The sequence below is a fragment of the Humulus lupulus genome, chromosome 1 (genome assembly GCF_963169125.1).
Source record: "Humulus lupulus chromosome 1, drHumLupu1.1, whole genome shotgun sequence".
Lineage (NCBI taxonomy): Eukaryota > Viridiplantae > Streptophyta > Magnoliopsida > Rosales > Cannabaceae > Humulus > Humulus lupulus.
Window position 1 is genome coordinate 133,899,273 of NC_084793.1, and position 21,362 is coordinate 133,920,634.

The following is a 21,362-nucleotide window of genomic DNA, read 5'->3' on the forward strand; positions in this document are numbered from 1 at the left end:
GGTCCATAAAAAAGACTCCAAACTGCACCACTAACATCCCTAAAAGAGATGCAGCCGCTAGTTCTTGAGGACGAACCTAGGCCGCGAGTTGAGTCTCAAGCCCATGCTTAGTGCACTTCCCTAATCCCTAGTTCTTTCCCATAATACCAATAACGAAATCTAGCACCAATAAATATAATCGAGTATTGAAAGGTAGTAAAGTAAAATAACCTATTAATAATCATAATATTAACCCATTTAACCTCTCCTGTCATGACCCGTCTATAAATTATAATATTTATTGAATTCTTGTTTGCATGTATCAAATATATTAGCTTATATATATTATATTAGCAGAACCAAAATCTAAATAACGAAATCCCAGGACTATAGTGCAGCAACATAACATCCCATGATTATTTTTCAACAAATTAACCATTCTAATATCATCAAAATACAAACAAACAAAAAAATGTAGCCAAATAGTGATAGGTGAGAAATTTTCATTTCTTGCTGAAAATTAAACATAACCAATTGACTTGAGAAGGGTTTCCGCATCTTTATTACCTGTGACAATCAGAGCTAAAACCATGTTAAATGAAACACTTGCTGATGACAAAATGAAAACATTTTCTTTTCACCATTTGGCTTTCCGGGTTTCTTTTTTTTTTTTTAAAAAAAGGAGAAGCCAATAAAAAGGATCGAGCCTAAAAAGGGGAAAATAAAAAGATAAATAAAGGTGCTATCTGATTTGTGTCAAAACTACAACAAGATCCCATGAACACATTCGCAGATCTTAATTAGGTAAATCTGACAATTTCTTTTACTTTTGACAGTTAAACTTTCATTAATTGTGAACTAACTATTTCTTTGAATAGGGTGTTACTGTGAATAATCAAGGGGTGGTGTCATTCTATGAATATTGAAAAGGTATTCACATATCAAACAAGGAGATTCTAGTTCAGGTAGAATGCTTACTCTCTCTTGAGGCAGAAAAAAAAATAGGAAAATGCTAAGGAAACAAAGCCGGGGAAAGAAGCCCTGTGCTTTCTGGAAGTCCAAACATCAAATTAAGATTCTGCATAGCTTGACCTGAAGCTCCCTTAAGAAGATTGTCAATCTGCACCAACATTTAAGAGCTTAGCCACTTATGATGCCATACATCAGGATTTGCTGCACCAGCACATAGTATTAAACAACAAAGTATTGAGAGCATGAACATACTACAGAAATGATTATAGCTCGACCAGGAATTCGATCAGGAAAGACGTTCATTAAACAATAATTAGATCCTCGAACATCATGAGTGCGAGGGACAATTCCTTTCTCTAATAAGATCACAAATTCTTCATCCTGTAACCAAATGACAACAGAATTATACTTTAATTACAAAATAATTTAAGGAAAAATATATTCCCTTGCCAAAGAAGGCAAACAAGAACGTTTGAGCAGGCACATGAATCAATGTGTATACCATTTCTACAAGGTAACAGCCAGAAACATTTCCCAAGGGTTGTACAGAACTCAAAGACTAGAAATATTAGACAGGCATATATGTTTTATCTTATTGTATGCAATTTACTTTCCTTATATATATATATATATATAGGTCATTCTATTCATCAATAAAATCAAATTAGAAGTATTCACACAAAAAATACATGGTATTTGAGCATTAGTAGTCCAAAAATTGAAAAATCTTTCCAACTTTTTTTCTGCCCTTTCTAAAAAAAAGGATTTAGGGATTTGCACTCTTGAGCTCAACCTTAAAAAACCATTTTAGGGTGAACTTCTACTCTCACCTCCTACACAGGCACCTCCGGCCGGCAAAACTTCGAAGTCTGACGCCCAGCAGAGCCGCGTGTGAGCCCCATGAGCCACCTCCATCTCCGACCATTCTCCCGCACGCGCGGTGTGTAAGGGCGCGTGCAGCACCCTGACGACGAGTTTTTCTGGCAACATCTTCATCGACACTCCCTGCTGCTTCTTCCACAATTTCATCAAAAATAAAATCAATCCACACAAACTTATTCTAGCCAATTCCTCTTCCTCAAAAAGTCAATCTCAAAAACTCCAGCTTCTTAAATCAATGGTTGCTACTCAACTTCTTCAATCAGCCAAGCCCACTTCTCTCATGTCACCACTTCTTCTCACAAAGTCAGCCATTTCTCAAAGGGCAAAATTGATGCAACTTCGACACCTCTTGACAGTTTATGCAGCAGCCAAACCCACCTTCAATCGAGGAAAGTGTCGGTATAATGTGTCATCAAGGTTCTATGTCTCACACATTTACTGCAACCTCCAACAAAGGTACTTGGACAGTTGATTCAGGGGCTTCCAACCACATGACGGGTGATTTACAAGTCTTCACCAGCTTCAAACCATGTACTAATTCCCACACAGTCATAATTTTCGATGGATCTCTCTCAAAAGTGATAGGGACTGGCTCTGTAACATTATTAGATGACCTTCTCCTTTCATCTATTCTATTTGTTTCTAAACTAAATTGCAACCTTCTTTCAATAAGAAAATTTACTCAAGATTTTAATTGTGTAACTAAATTCTATCCAAATCTTTGTAAATTTCAGGTTGAGGGTCTGGAAAAGGTGATTGGCAGTGCTGAAATGCATGATGAGATCTATATTCTCAAGGATTCCAATTTAGATTATGTTTTCAATTCTGTCTTTTTCAAATAAAAATCTCATCATGTTGTGGCATTTTCAACTTGGACATCCAAGTTTTGGTTGTCTTGAAAAACTATTTCCTCAATTATTTGTCCACAAAATACCAAGATTCTTTCATTGTGAAGTCTGTCAACTCGCTAAACATACTCGAAACTCTTATCCCAGTCTTCCTTACAAACCTCCACAACCTTTTCAATGATACATAGTGATATTTGGGAACCCTCGCGAGTAACAAATATTAATAGATCTAAATGGTTTGCATCCTTTATTAAAGATCATACTAGGACATCATTGACATTCCTTATGAATGAAAAATCAAAAATTGCTTCTATCTTTAAAATTTTCCATTCCATGATTCAAAATCATTTTAATCGAAAGATCAAAATCCTAAAAACTGATAATGAAAAGGAATATCTTAACTTCATTCTTAATCCATACTTGTTAGATCAAGGAATTGTTCACATTATTTCATGTGTTGATACTTTGCAACAAAATGGAGTGGCTGAGAGAAAAAACAGACATCTTCTTAAAGTTTCTAAATCTATCATGTTTTCAAATCATGTTCCTAAACAGTTTTGGGGGAAGCCTTACAGCCACCTATCTCATCAATCGTATGCCTAGCCGAGTACTACAATTCAAAGCCCCAAGAAATCTATTACTTGCAACATTCCCTCATATCTCAACCTTCTCCTCAGATCTTCCAATCAAAGTCTTCGGATGTACAACTTTTGTCCATGTTTATGATCACAAAAAAACAAAACTCGATCCAAAGTCTCACAAGTATCTCTCATTGGGTATTCCAACACTAAAAAATGGTACAAATGTTACTCCCCAATTTACGAAAAGGGTCTATAACACTATGTATGTCACTTTTTTTAACATCAATCTTTTTTTCTCAAATCTAGCATTCAGGGGGGGCATTCACGGGAATATCAGCTTTGGGAAACTATACACCACCAATTAGGTTCACTTATTCAAGGAGACCTAAAAAATAAAAAATATAAACAAGTTGTAAATAAGAATACAAATATTAGCTGATGTGGCAGTCTTATGAATGAGCTGTCTAATATTAGTTAATTGTTTTTTTTAGAGAAGAAAGAATTGAAAGCTTTATTGAATTTCAACAAGTAACAATGGTTCTAGGCACTTCGAGACGCCATGGATCTCCCTGAGTTGAAGACTCTCTTTACAAAACAAATCAATTCCCACCTAAACAATCGGCTACCACTAATATTTATAAACAACCCCTAACAAAAATAATTAACTAATATTAGATAGCTCACTGCCACAACAGCTAATATTTGTCTTATTATTTACATCTTTGTTTTTTAATATTTTAGGTCTCCTTGTATAAGTGAATCAGGGAAGACAGACCAAGACCGAGCAGAAGAATCATAGGAGATGGAGGAGTTGGTCGACTCCAAGATCGGCGAAGTTAGGGAGGAGGTTGGTTCTATTCGAGCAGAATTGGGGGATTTCCGAGAAGAGATGTGACGGCTCAAGGAGATGGATCTGACAACCCAACCTCTCGGACGCCGGAAAAAATGGCGAAGTTGGGACAGCGAACGGGTCTTGAGAAATCTTCGATACCGGAGATGGAAACCAACGACACTGCCTTCGAGCATCGCCGAGATTTCTGATTATGCCGTTTTGAACTGCCGAATTTTGACAGAATCGATCCCGATGGGTGGCTGTTGAGGGCTGAGAAGTACTTTGCACTCCATAGATTTAACAATGAAGAACAGGTTGAGGCAGCCACCATTAGCTTCGAAGGGAAGGCTCTAACTTGGTTTCGATGGGAGCTTCGTCGCCGGCCAATCATGCTTTGGGAAGATCTCAAGTTACTCCTCCTGAATAAGTTCCGAAATACTTCTAAAGGATCTTTACACGAACAATTTCTTGATTTTCGGCAGATCAGCACAGTGGAGGAATATTGTGAGGGCTTCTTAGAGCTGCTGGCACCATTAGATGGGGTATCCGATGTGGTAGCCTTGAGTTAATTTCTGTCCGATTCAAACGGGGTTTACGGGGGGAATTGCGGCTGTTTGAACCAAGCACTTTGAATAAAGCAATGGAGATTGCTACCAAGATCGAGAGCATGAACCAGTCTTTATTCGGAAATCGTTCTTCTTGGGGCAACTCCAAGCACATGGGCAGCAATGAAGATTGCAAGTGCACCGGCTTTTCAACCAATGATCGGAAACCCATGGGCCAATATAGGAGGATGACTGACTCAGAATTGCAAGCGAAGCGCCAAAAGGGAATTTGTCATCGTTGTGATAACAAATGGTCGCCTGGGCATCATTGTGAAAAGAAAGACCTCAGTGTTATTGTTACCCACGATGATGAAAGTGACTAGGGTTTTGAGGAGGATTCAAACTCTATACATGAGGAGGATCTCAACCTTGATAATGCTGAGTTGACCGGCACTGTAGAAGTCTCTTTGAATTCAGTCACGGGTGCAACGACTCCCAAGACCATGAAGATCAAAGGAACCATTGGCAGCCAAGAAGTAATGGTACTTATTGATTCTGGGGTGACTCATAATTTTATTTCCAAGAATTTAGTTGAACAACACAACCCGCCTTTGACGACAATGAGGGTTTATGGAGTGACTCTTGGTTTGAGAAAATCAATTAAAGGTAAAGGAATTTGTTGTGAAGTAGTTTTGGAGCTGCAAGAGTTGACCATTATAGATGATTTTTTTCCATTCGGGTTGGGCAACACTGATATAATACTTGGAATGCAGTGGCAGGCAACTCTAGGGACCACACATGTTAACTGGAATCAGCAAACAATGAAGTTTCAGATTGGGGATCAGCTGAGAACAATTAAGGGTGACGCTTCTTTGGGAAAAAGTGCGGTAACTTTGAAGTCTTTGGTGCAAAATTGTCGAAAGGAGCAGCCCAAGATAATTTACAAGTGCAACCAGCTATGTTCAGTGCTGAAAACAGTGGAGAAGACAGCGCAGCCAGCCTTTTTGGAAGAGCTTTTGGTGAAGTTTGACCCTGTGTTTCAGGCTCCAGAAAGGTTACCCCCAATCCGTGGCCATGAGCACGCAATAAACTTCAAAGAAGGGACTCCACCAGTGAGTGTACAGCCTTACCGATACTCACAATTCCAGAAAACTGAGATTGAGAAAATGATAGCTGAAATGCTACGAGTGGGAATCATACAGGTCAGCCAAAGCCCTTTCTCTAGTCCGGTCTTGTTGGCAAAAAGAAAGATGAGACTTGGAGATTTTGTGTGGATTACCGGGCACTAAATTGGGCTACCATTCCTGACAAGTTTCCTATACCAATCATCGATGAGCTCTTGGATGAACTCCATGGTGCACAGGTGTTCTCTAAACTCGTTTCAAGTACGGATACCATCAAATTCGGGTTAAGGAAGAGGATGTGCCTAAGACCGCTTTTAGAACCCATGATGGGCACTATGAGTTTAAGGTAATGCCTTTCGGTCTCACCAATGCTTCAGCCACGTTTCAGTCATTAATGAACGACATTTTCCGGCCTCATTTGAGGAAGTTTGTGCTGGTATTTTTTCGATGACATTTTGGTTAACAGCCACATTGACGAAGACCACATTGAACAGCTCACCATACTGCTACAACTGCTTCAGCAACATCAGCTCTTTGCTAATATGAAAATATGTGTTTGGGCAGCGCCAAATGGCTTACTTGGGCCACATTATCTCGGGTCAAGGAGTGGCCGCTAACCCAAGCAAGGTGGCTGCCATGATAGATTGGCCGGTTCCCTGCAATATCTGTGAGCTTAGAGGATTTTTGGGAATATAGAGGTCAACATGCAAGACAAGAACTGTTCAAATACTCATCGGAGCCCTCTCGACCTTGAAAATCATGAAGGTAAGGATTCTATGACTCATAAGTTAGTTTCTCCTACTATTGATGATTTCAACCTACTATTGAAAAGTATGTTGCTTATTAAGAAACTAACACCTATGTACCGAGCTTTTATCTCTTCTCTTGATCTTATTCAGATTCCCACTGACATTTACGAGGCCTTAAAAGATCCTAAATGGAAGATTGCCGTTGATGAAGAAATGAATGCTCTTGAGAAAAATGGTACTTGGGTTCTTACTGAGTTACCTCAAGGAAAGCGAACAGTTGGTTGTAAGTGGATTTTCACCGTCAAGTATAATTCAGATAGGAGTATCAACAGAATCAAGGCTCAATTGGTTGCCAAGGGGTTCACTCAATCAAATGATGTTGACTATCAGGAGACCTTTGCTCCCGTCACCAAACTTAATGCAGTAAGAGTTCTATAATCACTTGCTGTAAATTATGATTGGCCTTTATATCAGTTGGATGTAAAAAATGTTTTTTTGAATGGAGAACTCAAAGAAGAAGTCTATATGGAAATTCCAACAGGGATGAAGAAACTCTCCAATGGTCGAGTGGTGTGCGAACTTTTCAAATCTCTTTATGGCTTGAAACAGTCACCTCGGGCATAGTTTGACAAATTTGCAAAATTAGTCGCCAAACATGGATATACTCAAAGTCAGGTTGATCATACTCTATATTTTCAAGTTCTCTTCAATAGGGAAGCTAGCGATTCTCATTGTTTATGTAGATGACATACTCTTAGCTGGAGATGACTTGGGTGAAATTTCAGATTTCAAAAGACTTCTTACCTCAGAATTTGAAATCAAAGATCTAGAAACCCTTAAATACTTTCTTGGTATGGAAGTAGTCCGATCGAAAGATGAAATTGTTATATCTCAGCAAAAGTATATCCTAGATAGATCTTCTAAAGGAAACTGGAATGATTGGGAGCAAGCCAGTTGACACTCCAATGGATCCAAACTTGAAAGTTAATCGAAAAAATGATTCAACTCCATTAGAGAGGGAGGGTTATCAAAGATTAGTTTTAGTAATCTCTCTCATACTAAACTTGATATCGCCTTCCTGTCGGCGTTGTGAGTCAACATATGCACAGTTCTTGTGAGGAGCACTTGGAAGCAGTGTATCGTATTCTAAGGTATCTGAAAATGACACCAGGTATCAGTTTCCACTTCAGAAAACACAGCAATCGAGACTTGGAAGTTTACACAGACTCTAGTTGGGCAGGAGAGCTAGTCGACAGACGATCAACCAATGGTTATTGCACCCATGTATGGGGTAATTTAGTCACTTGGCGCAGCAAAAAGCAGTCTATGGTCTCAAGGAGTAGTGTAGAGTCAGAATATCATGCTTTGGCCTTAGGTGTTTGTAAAGGCATGTGGATCAAAAGGCTTATGAATGCATTGAGATTTGACTCTCCCGAGTCTTTTAAAATGTACAGTGATAGTCAAGCTGCAATTAGCATTGCTAAAAATCTTGTTCACCATGACAGAACATGTTGAAATAGACAGACATTTCATTTCTGAGAAGGTGAATTCAAAGATCATTGAGCTCAACTACATTCCTACAAAGATACAGGTTGTCGACATCCTTACAAAGATCCTACCAAGAACAAGTTTTGACTAATTCAATTCCAAGCGGAGTTGTAAGTTTGTATAACATATACGACTCCTCTTGAGGGGAGTGTAGAAATATTAGATAGGCTGTTATGCCCCGACTACCTATAAGAGAGTTAGCAAACCAATAGAACAGTACAGAGAGACGGCCGAGAGAATTGTGCCTAAAACCAGTAGAAATTGTATCTCAATTCAGCAACCAAACAGTACAACTTTTTACAGGTATTCGAGGGCCTGGGACCCTCCTATGCAGTAAGCAGATTCTAGCTCAAGCATACCCCACTCACTGACCTCCCCACTACCTATATTGGCTCACTCTCTTTCTGTTACAGCGATGACCAAAAAGCCCCTGACCCAACCGAAAGACTACCTTACCCCTTAGGTGTTGACCTGGCTCTCCTAGCATAAGTAAATTGAATGTCTGTCCTAACATTACCCCCCACCCCCCCCCCCCCTATATCTCGAACCTTGTCCTCAAGGTTAAATGTTGGAAACTGGTGTCGAATGGAGTCAAACTTCTCCCATGTGGCTTCGAACATGGGTAGATCCTTCCATTTAATCAACACTTCAAGCTGTCTTCCTGCGCCGTCTGTGGTGTAGCGTACATTGAGTAAGTCCTCCGGTTCCACAATCAGTTCCAAGTCAGCAGTGATGGTGGGAGGCAAGGTGGGAGATGAATGCGCTGTGCCAACAGCCGCTCTGAGCTGGGATACATGGAAAACGGGGTGGATGGCAGAAGATGCTGGAAAATCAAGGCGATAGGCAACGGGGCCGATCCTAGACAGCACCTTAAATGGCCCATAAAAGCATGCTGCCAGTTTTTCGTTCTTCCGAATCGCTAAGGATTTCTATTTGTATGAGCGCAGCTTGACGAACACCAAGTCCCCCTCCTGAAACTCCACTGGTCACCGAGATAAATCAGTCACTGCCTTCATCCGCTACTGTGCCCTCAACAAATGCATCTTCAAATCATCCAAAAAAGCGTCTCTGTCTTCCAGCAACTGTTCGACTGCCACAGCGGTAGTGGTGCCATTCTCATAGCGAAGCAAAGAAGGTGGATCACGACTATACAAAACCTTGAATGGAGTGCACCCCAAGGCCGAATGGAATGTAGTATTGTACCAATATTCAGCCCAAGACAGCCATTTCGCCCATACTCGAGGCTTCTCCGAAGCGAAACAGCGTAGATAAGTTTCAAGGCACCTTTTAACCACCTCCGTTTGGCCATCAGTCTGGGGGTGGTAGGTCGTGCTTAAGTTCCGTACCCTGCAACCGAAACAACTCAGTCCATAAATTGCTCAAGAAAATCCAGTCCCTGTCAGAAACTATAGAGCGGGGTACGCCATGTAACTTGACCACATAATCAACAAACTTTTCCGCAACGGTCCGAGCATTGAAAGGATGTTTGAGACCAATAAAGTGGTTGTATTTACTCAGCCGATCCACTACCACTAAAATCGAGTCCACCCCTTCAGATTTGGGTAATCCTTCAATAAAATCCATCGAGACATCCTCCCAAACGCGCTCTGGCAGCAGCAGTGGCTGCAGCAACCCCGCAGGCGACATGGCCATTCTCTTGTTCCTTTGGCAAACGTCACAGTGCCGCACAAACTCGACCTCTGCCTTTTTCATACCCAGCCAATACACATCGCGTCGTAGTCGTTGGTAAGTCCGAGACTCCCCGGAATGTCCCCCAACCAGTGAACAATGGTAATCACGCAAGAATTCTGGCAGCAATGTCGATATAGCTGTGAGGACCAATCTGCCCTTATAAAGGAGACGACCATGCTCCCTAGTAAAACCCGGAACCCCCTCCCCTTGGGCAAGGTCAGCTAGCACCCCACTGAACAATTTGTCTTGCTGCACCTCCTGAGCCACCACGTCCCAATCCAGCCAAGTAGTAGAGGATAAAGTGGCACACTCCACCTGGGGTAACCGAGAAAGTGCATCAGCTGCACTATTGCCCACTCTTGGCCAAAAATGTATCTCAAAGTCATAGCCCAGAATTTTCACCAGCCACTTTTGATGTTCCTGCGACACAAGGCGTTGCTCTAGCCAAAACTTCAAGCTTTTTTGGTCCGTTCGCACTATAAACTTTCGACCCAACAAATACGGCCACCACTTCAAAATGGTAAGGACAATCGCCATAAGCTCTTTCTCATAGATGGACTTCAATTGGGCACGAGGTTTAAGTGCCTGGCTGAAATAAGCGAGTGGACGCCCTTCTTGCATTAAGACCGCCCCCAATGCCATACCCCGAAGCATCCATGTCCACAATGAATTGTTTGGTAAAGTCAGGCAAAGCCAACACGGGCACAGATACTAAGGTTGTCTTGAGAGCCATAAACGCCTCCGAAGCTTCCTTGGTCCACCCGAATTGATCCTTCTTCAATTGGTCCGTGAGTGGTCGAGCAATGGCCCCATAACCGGCCACAAACTTCCGATGGTACCCCGTCAGTCCTAAGAATCCCCGCAAGTCCTTGAGGGTGGTTGGTAGTGGCCAATCCACCATAGCCTGGATCTTCGAGGGGTCCATGGCCACGCCCTCCGCAGAGATGAGGTGACCCAAATACTCCAACTGCATTGGAAAAAGCAGCATTTCTTTAGGTTCGCATACAACCTGTGCTGAACCAACATCTGTAGGACCAAGGAAAGGTGCTCCATGTGGGAGTCGGTATCCGGGCTGTAAACTAATATGTCATCAAAGAAGACCAACACAAAACGCCGTAGAAATGGCTTGAAGACTTCGTTCATCAAGGACTGAAACGTGGCAGGGGCGTTTGTCAGCCCAAACGGCATGACCACGAACTCGTAGTGACCCTCATGAGTTTGAAAAGCCGTCTTGTGAACATCCTCCGGCCGTACTCGGATTTGATGATATCCCGAACAGAGATCCAACTTCGAGAAGACCTTGGCGCCATGGAGTTCATCCAACAACTCGTCGATAATGGGAATGGGAAACTTATCAGCGACCATCTCACGGTTGAGGGCACGGTAATCCACACAAAATCGCCAACTCCCGTCCTTCTTCTTAACCTACAGAATCGGGCTGGAGTATGGACTAGTACTGGGGCGAATGATACCAGCCGCCAGCATCTCTCCCACTAACCACTCAATCTCATCCTTCTGAATCTGGGGGTACCGATACGGTCGCACACTAATCGCCGAGGTCCCTGACCGCAAGGGTATACGGTGATCATGACTCCGAGGCGGCGGCAATGTGGCTGGCATAGCAAAGACCGAAGCAAATTTCTCAATGAGGGCCGCGGCTGGGCCGGTGGTCTCTGCCCCCGGTGAGGTAACCGTAGACGTCCCCAATTCCACCCAAACTCCTTGACGCTCCTGCTGTAAAATCTTGCGCATTGTCTCAAGGGATACTCGGGTTTTATGCAACGAAGGATCGCCACGTAGCGTATAGGCCTTACCCCCAACATTCAGCTTCATGATATGATCCTTCCAATGGTGGTATGTGCCGCCCAAAGTCTCAAGCCACTGAATGCCCAGAATAACATCAGTGCTGCCCAACGGTAAGGGCAAAAAATCGTCAATGATCTCCAATTCTTGTTATAACAGCAGAACCGAGCGGCATACTCCTTTCCCGTGCACGGCCTGCCCAGTACCCATTTGAACCCCATACATTTCCGTGCTAGAAATCGGCAGCTGCAATGCCGAAACCAAGTCAGCGGTGATGAAGTTGTGCGTAGCCCCACTGCAAGCAAAACCACCACTTCCCTGCCTCGAATACTACCCAGCAACTTCATAGTCTTCGGCGAAGTTAACCCCACCACAGAATTCAGTGAAACCTCTACAATCTGTGCCTCCAAATCCGTCGATGTCAGGGTACCCGTAGGCATACCCAGCAACTCCTCAATCGGGTCCTCAGTCGCGTCAACAGTGGCCTCATCTTGGACCAAAACAATTTGCAACTCCGGAAATTTACACTCATGCCCTCGACGCCACTTGCCCTCACACTTAAAACAAACACCACGAGATTTCCAATCCTGGAGCTCCGCCTCGGTCAGCCGTCGGTAAGCTGTCGAGGATGCAGGGGGTGAAGCCGCGGTGGCGAAAGGGAAGCCGACGAAGGAAAGGTGCCCAGAGGGCTCTCGATCTGCAAGGGGCCCAGTGGTCGGGCCGGGTTAGGGTGCGGCTTGGGCGGCCCACCACAATGAGCCCGAACCAAGGTCTGATTGGCCTCAATCACTTCAGCCAATTCCATCAATTGGGCCAGGCCCGCGGGCTTGAGGATACGTAAAGGGCCCTGAATGTCCAGCTTCAAGCCCTTCAGAAAGGTGGAGACCAGCATGGAGTCGTCGATCGTCCCCAGCGTTGAGGCAATGGATTCGAATTGTCTCCGATAGTCTTGGACAATGGATGTCTGCCGGAGATTGAGCAACCGATCGTATAGAGAACCCTCCGTCACGGGACGGAATCTTTTGACGAGTAAGGACTTCAGCTCCTCCCACGAAGCAATTGGCCGCCTCAGATTTTCCCAGCGAAACCAGTGCAAAGCAGCCCCCTCGAAACACATGATCGCAGCCTCCAATTGCTCCGCCTCCGACAACCGTTGCAAGCCGATATACCGTTCAGCCCGATAAGCCCACTCGTCAGGGTCAGCCCCCGAATAAACAGGCAATTCAATTTTCCGAGCTCGAAATTCATGGCGATGGCCCCCGTCTCCCGCGCGGCCCGACGACCCCCCTTGTTGGGGTGAACCGGCCGAGGACTGCTCACCGGCCCCCAGCGGACGGTCAGAACCTAACCGACCCGTGGCCAACTCCGAGGCGATGAGAGCTTGGCCCTTAATCACCATTTCCAGTTTCTCAGTGATCACCGCCAACCCCTAAGCGTGCGATGTCACCGTGTCCTGAAGAGCAGCTAAGTGAGCTTCAATAGAGTCAACTCTAGAATCCATCCGAGTGTGCGGCATCCACCAGGAATCGAAGGTCTCTGATACCAATTGTTATGCCCCGACTACCTACAAGAGAGTTAGCAAACCAATAGAACAGTACAGAGAGACAGCAGAGAGAATTGTGCCTAGAACCAGTAGAAATTGTATCTCAATTCAGCAACCAAACAGTACAACTTTCCACAGGTAGCAGATTCTAGCTCAAGCATACCCCACTCAGTGACCTCCCCACTACCTATATTGGCTCACTCTCTTTCTGTTACAGCAATGACCAAAAAGCCCCTGACCCAACCGAAAGACTACCTTACCCCTTAGGTGTTGACCTGGCTCTCCTAGCATAAGTAAACCGAATGTCAGTCCTAACATAGGCATATGTTTTATCTTATTGTAAATACCTAGAGTAGTCTAGAGTATATTGTACAAGTAAGTTTAGGTTGTATTTTTTTTTTCCTTATTTTTAGTTGTCTAGATCTTTGTATTCAGCCTATATATATAGGTCATTCTATTCATCAATAGAATCAGATTAGAAGTATTATTCACACAAAAACTACAGACTTTTTCATGGTCAACTCATTAGCAAATAATAAGCAGGATCCTAATATTGATTTCTTTCAGTTGATATGCCCTAATATTCAAGAAAGAAATAAGGTAACTTAACTCAAAAAACATCATTGGTCATCAAACTAACACACTGAAATATTTATCAAATGTCGAACATTTTTAAGTCAACTCAAAGTATTGCAATGCAAGATATTTTCTACGCCCGTAGATTTATTGGTAGGAATAAGGAATAGCCCAATAGCTAATAGTCATTAAGACTTCGCTGCCAAAACAATTTGACTTTGAATGAAGTCTGCTGGTGTATGAAGTTAAGTATTGACTTCCATTTCAATTTTATTATAAATTGCGAAAGTGTTCGACTATGAAATTTAGTTCAAAAGGTCGACCTCATATGTTGTCTTTAATTGCTGGTACAAGTCATCAACTGTTACTCCAGAAGCCATTTCAACATATATAGTTGACTGCATACCACGGATCTGAAAGACAATAGGAGAGACACAAAGATTCATGTTAGCAACAAAAAATTTGCAGGGTATAGAATCACTATTACAATCTCAGAGTAATAATTAATTACAATTGGCATAAGATGCGGAGTGAAACTGATGGTTATCTTTGAATCAGCTGCATCAGATAGTCCCTGTTCAATTTCTGGAACTGAAATTTCGAAAAAGATCCAAGATTACCACAATAAGCAATGAATTAAAAACAACCTATTTGAAGACCATTTAAGAGAAACAAAGTGACTTTACAATTGTCCATTTTAAAGGTATTTATACATAAATTAAACAAAAATATCGACCCTTAATTAACACAAGTTGATCAAACTAGTCATACGGCATGTTCTTACTCTCCCATTTGCCAACACATTTTTCTTCGGGGTTAATGTAGCATTTAAATACCCAAAAAAAATTTATGGAAAAAATACCTAAAGTTGCTAAAATGTAGCATTTAAATACCCAAACTTTATTTTTGGCAACAAAGATACCCAAACTTCCTAAAACATTGCATCTTTACTATCCAAACAATTAAAAAAATTAATATAAATGTGTTTTAAATTATAAAAAATATATAAAATTATATAAAAAAATAACCTAAAATAATTATAAATTTAAAAAAAATAGTTTTAATTAAAAACATTATTATAATAAAAATAATATTTATCAACTATTTTTATTAAATAAAATTATTCTTTGATTGGCCATTTTTTATATTTTTATATAATTTTAATTATTTTTTATAACTTAAAATATATTTATATTAATTTTTTAACTGTTTGGATAGTAAAGTTGCAACGTTTTAGCAACTTGGAGTATTTTTGTCACCAAAAATAAATTTTGGATATTTAAATGCTACATTTTAGCAACCTTGGGTATTTTTTCCAGGAAAAAAAAATTTGGGTATTTAAATGTTACATTCCACAAACATGGAGTATTTTTGCCGCAGAAACCCCAATCTTCCATTAAAAAAAGATAAATGTGTTTAAGAAAGAAAAATAAAAACAGATCCAATTTATATTACGACAGTGATACAAACAATAAATATACTTAGTTATTTTTATTTCTTAATGTATAAACAACAAATGCAGACTTCCTCAAACATCTTTGAGAACATCTTCACCTTTTGTTTCCTTTTCAATAATAATAATAAACATGTTGCCAAACAAGCCCTCATTCCATACTGATTTTTAACAAAAAAACTTACCATGACGATGCCGGGCAACACCATAAGAATAGATGCCTTCAGCTAGTTCAGCATACATATTTGACTCCTTTGCACCTCGCCCTGCATATTAATTAAATTGCAGAAAACTTTGAGTAACATAGCATTGGATCGCATAACCAGGACTATCGATGTGAATATTAGGAGCTATAAGTAATATGCAAACCTGCCCCGGTAACACCCGATTTCGAGTCAATAATGATATTATCAACTCTTATGAGATTCCTCTGCATGTGAACAAGGCAACCAGGAAACCACCTTAAAAATACAAAATAATAATTTCGAAACAAGTCTCATTGTGACCATACAAATACCATTTCCAATTACAGAACTGGGTAAGCCTGTTATACTGCTCAACTCCACAACGGTTTATATAGCATTAATATTTTAGAGCCTACATGTTACACAGACGGATGAATTTGTTTGAGCATTATTGTATTTCATTCAAGATAAATTTAATTTAACATTTTACTCCATAAAAATCACACTCAAACTCGAGCTATAAAGAAAACCTTCACGCCAAGGTTACTTGAATTGGATTATTTTCTGAAGGTATCATAGGCGTGAATATAATATTTTTCTACAAGGACAAAGGCATAATTATTTCTTATTTCAATTTTTTTCCTGATGCATGATGTTAAGCCATGCTTAATGGGCATTATGGATCAATTTCTAAATCATTTCACTTTCTCTTTCTCTAAGTTTTTATATATAGAAACAGTTAGTACATGCTAATCCTGTCAGGCTGTAAGTGTACAGTATGAAAATTACACCCATCTCCTCTAGTTAGTCAACAAATCCCAATCTAGATTCTAATAGAAAAAACTGACTAATGAACTCAAATAACCAAGAATCACACCTTTATCAAAGGAAAAAGGGGAATCTGAATAGTCGTCGGATAACAACCAGGATTAGCAACTAGGCGTGCATCTTTTATCTCCTCTCGTGAAATCTCAGTGAGACCATAGACAGCTTCTTTCTGGATCCAGTAAGATAAATACTTTTTAGTAGAAAAATGGAATGCATTTAAAACATAATCTTTTTCATGCCTGGCGTGCTAGATTCCCTACATAGTTCATGGTTGACATCAGAGCCCTTACAGAAACAATGACAGTTAGGTAAGAAAAATAACGACATTTCCAAACTTCTAGGCAGAAGAAAATAATTACCTCACCTGCAAATCTGGTGCTCTGTGTGCCTGACCATACCATTCTTCATACTCAGATATATCCCGCAGTCGGAAGTCCTAAAGAATCAATATAGACAATTTTTCCACAAGCAATGAGTTTCAAATACATTACATGATAAAAATAATAGAAGTAAAAGAAAATGAAACAGCACAGGGTTGTCAGGCAAACATACAGCAGAAAGATCAACAATCTTTAAATGTCTCGGCAGTCCTTTTATAATATCCTGCAAATTAAAAAATAAAAACAAATATTCAGTAAGTGAACTCATTTCCTAGTTATAAGCTTATGAAAGCACTGCTTCCTATCTACAAGAAGGGGAGAGAGAAAAAGGCAACTTAATCAGAAAACGGGATATCAAATTGTTAATCAAGAAATTAACAGAAACAAAGGTAACAGGGACGAACCTGTGTGGTTCCATGTGGCAGACAACAGAAAACAGCATCAACCCCAGAAAATTCAGCATCCTTGACAGCAATCAAGTTCGGTAAACCCTGCAAATTAGTATAAGTTAAGAAAGAAAGTCACAATATGATTAAATGATTTAGCCAAAATCATTAAATTGACATCCATTTGACCACTTGGCACCAATATAAGGATAAAAGATAAAGGCAATAAAGTTAACCAGATAGGCAGTATCCTCCATGAAAATTGATGACAAGATCAGTATTTTGCATTACAAGGTTAGTTTCATTCTATAAACTCTTACTTGTGTGATTAGATGAGGAAACACAGAACTGAGTGGTTGGCCAGCTTTTCTGTCAGCGGTCAAAAAGGAAATGCCAAAGTGTGGATGGTTTACTAGAAGCCGTACAATCTGCCAAACATAAAAATGCAGTATTATCCTTTAGGCTTTAAAATCACGTACAGAGACTCAAGGCATGTTAGAATATCTTCCAACCTTTTTTATAGTCTAAAAACAAAAATAATATGAAAGCTGTATGTTCTTTTTTTCCCAAGAAAAAAATGTTCTCTTTACTTAAATGCCTCCTTATATGGTAGTATTAGAACTTCAATTGTTAATTTTCTAACGAATTCATTTCTCAAAAAAAATTAATTATCTTTTTAATGCTTAAGTATTGTTTCCTCTTCTTTGTGCTTGATCAGGCCATCCATGAATAAGTGATCATAATTCTAGTTCAAGCACTCGGCCTATCTACCAAATGCAACGCAAATGATGTATGTTCTATTACAACTTAGACTATGGCACTGAATACCTGAATGAAATGTTCTATATGTCCAGTTGCTTTCCCACATAATAAACCACATTATGCATTTATAGCTTTTACATGCCCCTCATTTGCTCCGCTCCCTTACCGCCTCTCCACCCCCAACATAAAATTTCCAAGAAAAAAAATCAAAACTTAGAAAAAGACATGGGAGTAACTCTACCTCAGAACCAGTGTAACCACTAGCTCCAAGAACCCCAATGCGAATGGGTTTTTCTGCTTTTTGAGCTTTGGTATTCACGGAACATTTAGCAAACATATTCCCTGCATTTTGCCTCTTAGCCTTAGTCACCTTCATTTCATCCTACATTCAAAGAAAAATACTTAAGAAAACTTTAAATCCACCAACATCTAAAACGATAATAACAAGAACAAACAAAAAGCTTTCAGAGTCAATTTGGTAAACTGGATACAATGACGAGCTACAAAAACTCATAATTTTATGGAAAAATTAAAAGTAAAACTAAAAGGGAGATAAAGAAGCTAAACATTATAGACTTGGAAGTAAAGCAGACCTTCCATAGGCAGCCAGAGTCAAAGCAAAAGGAACTGAAGGTGGAAGAACTCATTTGACACTGCCACAGAGGAAAACACAGTCGTGAAGAAGCGATAAGGTTTTGAAACAGTAAAGCATTATGTAATCTATATAAGTAGTTCACCTTCAAAGAAGAAAACAAAAATGGAGTCTTGCACTGTGAATTGCGTTGCCTAATTTTCAGTTTCGGCGGAAACTGGAAGTGGGTAATATTTTGTGGAAAGATATGAAAAGGGTGTTGGTGCTTTTCGAATCACAGAGGAAAAAAAGAAAAGAAAAGAGAGCATCGATGGTGAAACCTAGCTACATTAAAAAGGGTAAAAAATAAAAGAGTAATTTTATGGAAAGTCCTCGATGAGTTTATTTTTTAGTATTTAAATACACGGTAAAAATTTAAAGCAAAAGTTTAATGTTTTGATTTGGTTTTTTTTAAAAGAATAATTATTGTGGCATTTTGTAAATGTTGCAGCTTTTGTGAAAAGTCTAGCATGAGACCCTATCTAGGCACTCACTTGAGGTGGAATGGAATTAGAATTATAATGAAAGAGAATGAGAATGGTAATGCTAATGAGAATAAGAATATTATTATGTTGTTTAGTTTAGTTTTGGAATGAATATTATAATTATAATTTTTTATTTGATTTATGATTGGAATAGAATGGAATTGAATAAATGATGTATTAATCAAAATGTTCTTACTTTATTTTTCTTAATATACAAAATATAAGTAAATTAAAAATATATGATCCTCAATATATTAATATAAATAATATTAATATTAATGATCCTTCATAAGAAAATAATATAAATGATCCTTCATATTGAATAATAATAATTTTTTGAACTTCAACAATATATAATCAGTTTAAAAAACCATACAAAATTACACAAATTATATACATATATTATTATAAAGATACAAGTAACGTGCAATGCACGTTTATTTAGTTTTATTTATAAAATTTATTAATTATTTTTATTAAATTTGGATTATTATCATGTAAATTTCAAATAAATAAACAATATTATGTATAAAAGAATAACATAACTATATTAAATGAAAAATTAAACCAAAACATTATTTATGATTTTTTTTTAAAATATATATAATATGATAACCTTTTTAAACATATATGATAATTTTTTTAATACAAATTTAGATTATGTATTATATATTATTATAATGATATTTTATAATATTTAAATTTATATTAATATAAATATTAAATATTAAATATTTAGTTTTATATTAAATATTGTTATAATAATAATATTTAAATTCATATTAATATAATTATTAAATATCTAGACTTGTATTATATATATTTTGAGAAATTATATTATATATTATTATAATAATGATATTTTACAACATTTGAATTTGAATTATATTAATATAATTAATAAATATTTATTTTTAATTATTTTAAAAAGTATATTCCGTTAAATATTTATAATATTTTGTTAAAGTTAACAAAACAACCTATTAAAACCAAAAATTCATGTTATCTACAAACTTTTTATATAAATGAGATATAGTTAACTAAAATATTTAGAAAATTATACAAATTATACACATATATTATTATTATATATATAGTTAATGTATTTAAATATTAATGGAGAAGAATAATAATCCTAGTTTGGTTAATATATAATTACCATATAATTACCACGCTTATATGTATATATATAATTGTTTTTATTTTTAATTTGGAAAAGAATGGTAAAAGAGCCATTTTAATATTTTCTAGCAATAGAAATCTCTTTCATAGGTTTTTTAATGGAATAAGAATTCCTACAAGTGATGGAATTAGAATTCCAAGGGAAAGGCATTCCATAGGTTTAAAAGACCAAACAAACAATGGAATTCAAGTTTTAATTTCATTCTTTAGGTGACGTTTGGTTGCAAAATAAAAATAAAATGGTAATAGTAATGGTAATAAGAATGAAATAGAATATGTTGACGGTGAGAACTCGTCAACTAAGTTAAGTTGGAAAAAATTGCAAGATAAAGATTGTCAATATAAAAGCCTTAGAAATTTCAGTATCAACTCTAAGAACAATTGCAGAAGAACAATGGTCAAATCAGTTTTTCATTCACTATGGTGCACTTGCTACAGTAAATTTTCCAACCCCCCACAGGTGAAGTTAGAGTCCATTTTATAGTAGGCTCTAATGGCCCTGGGTACATGGTGGTCCAAGGGACCAAATGGTACACGAGTACACTAAGAGGAGAGTGGTTCCAGGGGTAGTGGTGTCGGCTCTGGTACATGGTCAGAGTCCATGGGAGCACCTCACCTTTTGGACCCGGTCATGACTCCACCACTCGCTTTGTACGGGTGTCAGAGACGTGATGGTGGTGTAGCCACTCTTCGTACTATTCCCAACCGCCACTACTTGTCGGGCACAGGTGTCAGGCCCATCCCCTGATCCTAGCAGGAATGTACGTACCCCTTTTGAGGTACCTTGTTCGTACTCTTTTTGTCTCTTGTGGGCCACCTCGACCACTGTCATTATGCACGCGGGGCTTTGGGGCGAGATCCATTGGGGCGAGGTCGCCATATATGCGTAGCTCTTTAGGAGAGGCTCTCACGAGATGCCCCCCGCGAGGCTGCTGGGCGCGCCAAGACGTTGCACGCGAAATGGTGTGCGTGGCCTAGGCATGGCCGAACCATGGCCTCGCGGGTTATACGGGCTCCCCCCAAGATGCCGAGATGGAGGTAGGGCCTCGCGCCTAGGCGCGTCCGAGTGAGGCCGTGGTGATGCGCGCGCGCGAGGCGGGCCGCGCGCCTGGGGCATGGCCGAGCGAGGCGGGGCCTCGCGCCTAGGCGCGTCCGAGCGAGGCCGTGGTGATGCGGCTAGGGCCTCATGCACCACGAGTTGATGCGAGGTTGTTGCCAGTGGACGATGGCCCGAGCGTCCCGCGGCTCAGACACGCATTTAGGCCTTTATGGGACCTTAGCGCGCATCTGGGATCTTTTACAGGCGTGGAATATTGAGCATCCACATAATAGAATTTTGATTCTTTTGTTTGGTAGAGACTTTGGAATGAGTAGTTGTATAAGGATTATTATGTTT

At 39.4% G+C, this 21,362-nt stretch overlaps 1 protein-coding gene across 1 annotated transcript; it reads right to left on the reverse strand.

The window, feature by feature from the left end:
• Positions 1-260: 260 nt before the first annotated feature.
• On the reverse strand, positions 261-18,560 carry LOC133798062 (probable N-acetyl-gamma-glutamyl-phosphate reductase, chloroplastic). The gene is made up of 15 exons (XM_062236249.1): positions 18,406-18,560; positions 18,262-18,321; positions 17,910-18,050; positions 17,227-17,334; positions 16,925-17,011; positions 16,693-16,743; positions 16,505-16,576; positions 16,190-16,309; positions 15,497-15,557; positions 15,313-15,393; positions 14,186-14,265; positions 13,998-14,087; positions 1,204-1,332; positions 958-1,099; positions 261-546 (listed from the first exon to the last, which is right to left on the reverse strand). The coding sequence occupies exons 2-14, from the start codon at positions 18,313-18,315 to the stop codon at positions 992-994; spliced, it is 1,182 nt and encodes a 393-aa protein (XP_062092233.1). The 5' UTR covers positions 18,316-18,321; positions 18,406-18,560; the 3' UTR covers positions 261-546; positions 958-991.
• Between the last annotated feature and the right edge of the window lie 2,802 nt (positions 18,561-21,362).

What these genes read in the sequence shown, in the direction of transcription:
- LOC133798062 (XM_062236249.1), bottom strand. Translation starts at nt 18,315, where the DNA reads ATGAGTTCTTCCACCTTCAGTTCCTTTTGCTTTGACTCTGGCTGCCTA. An exon ending in TGCCACATGGAACCACACAG is followed by an intron (nt 16,744 to 16,924) that starts GTTCGTCCCTGT and finishes TTTAATTTGCAG; the next exon opens with GATATTATAAAAGGACTGCC. An exon ending in TGTTGCCCGGCATCGTCATG is followed by an intron (nt 14,266 to 15,312) that starts GTAAGTTTTTTT and finishes TCGAAATTTCAG; the next exon opens with TTCCAGAAATTGAACAGGGA.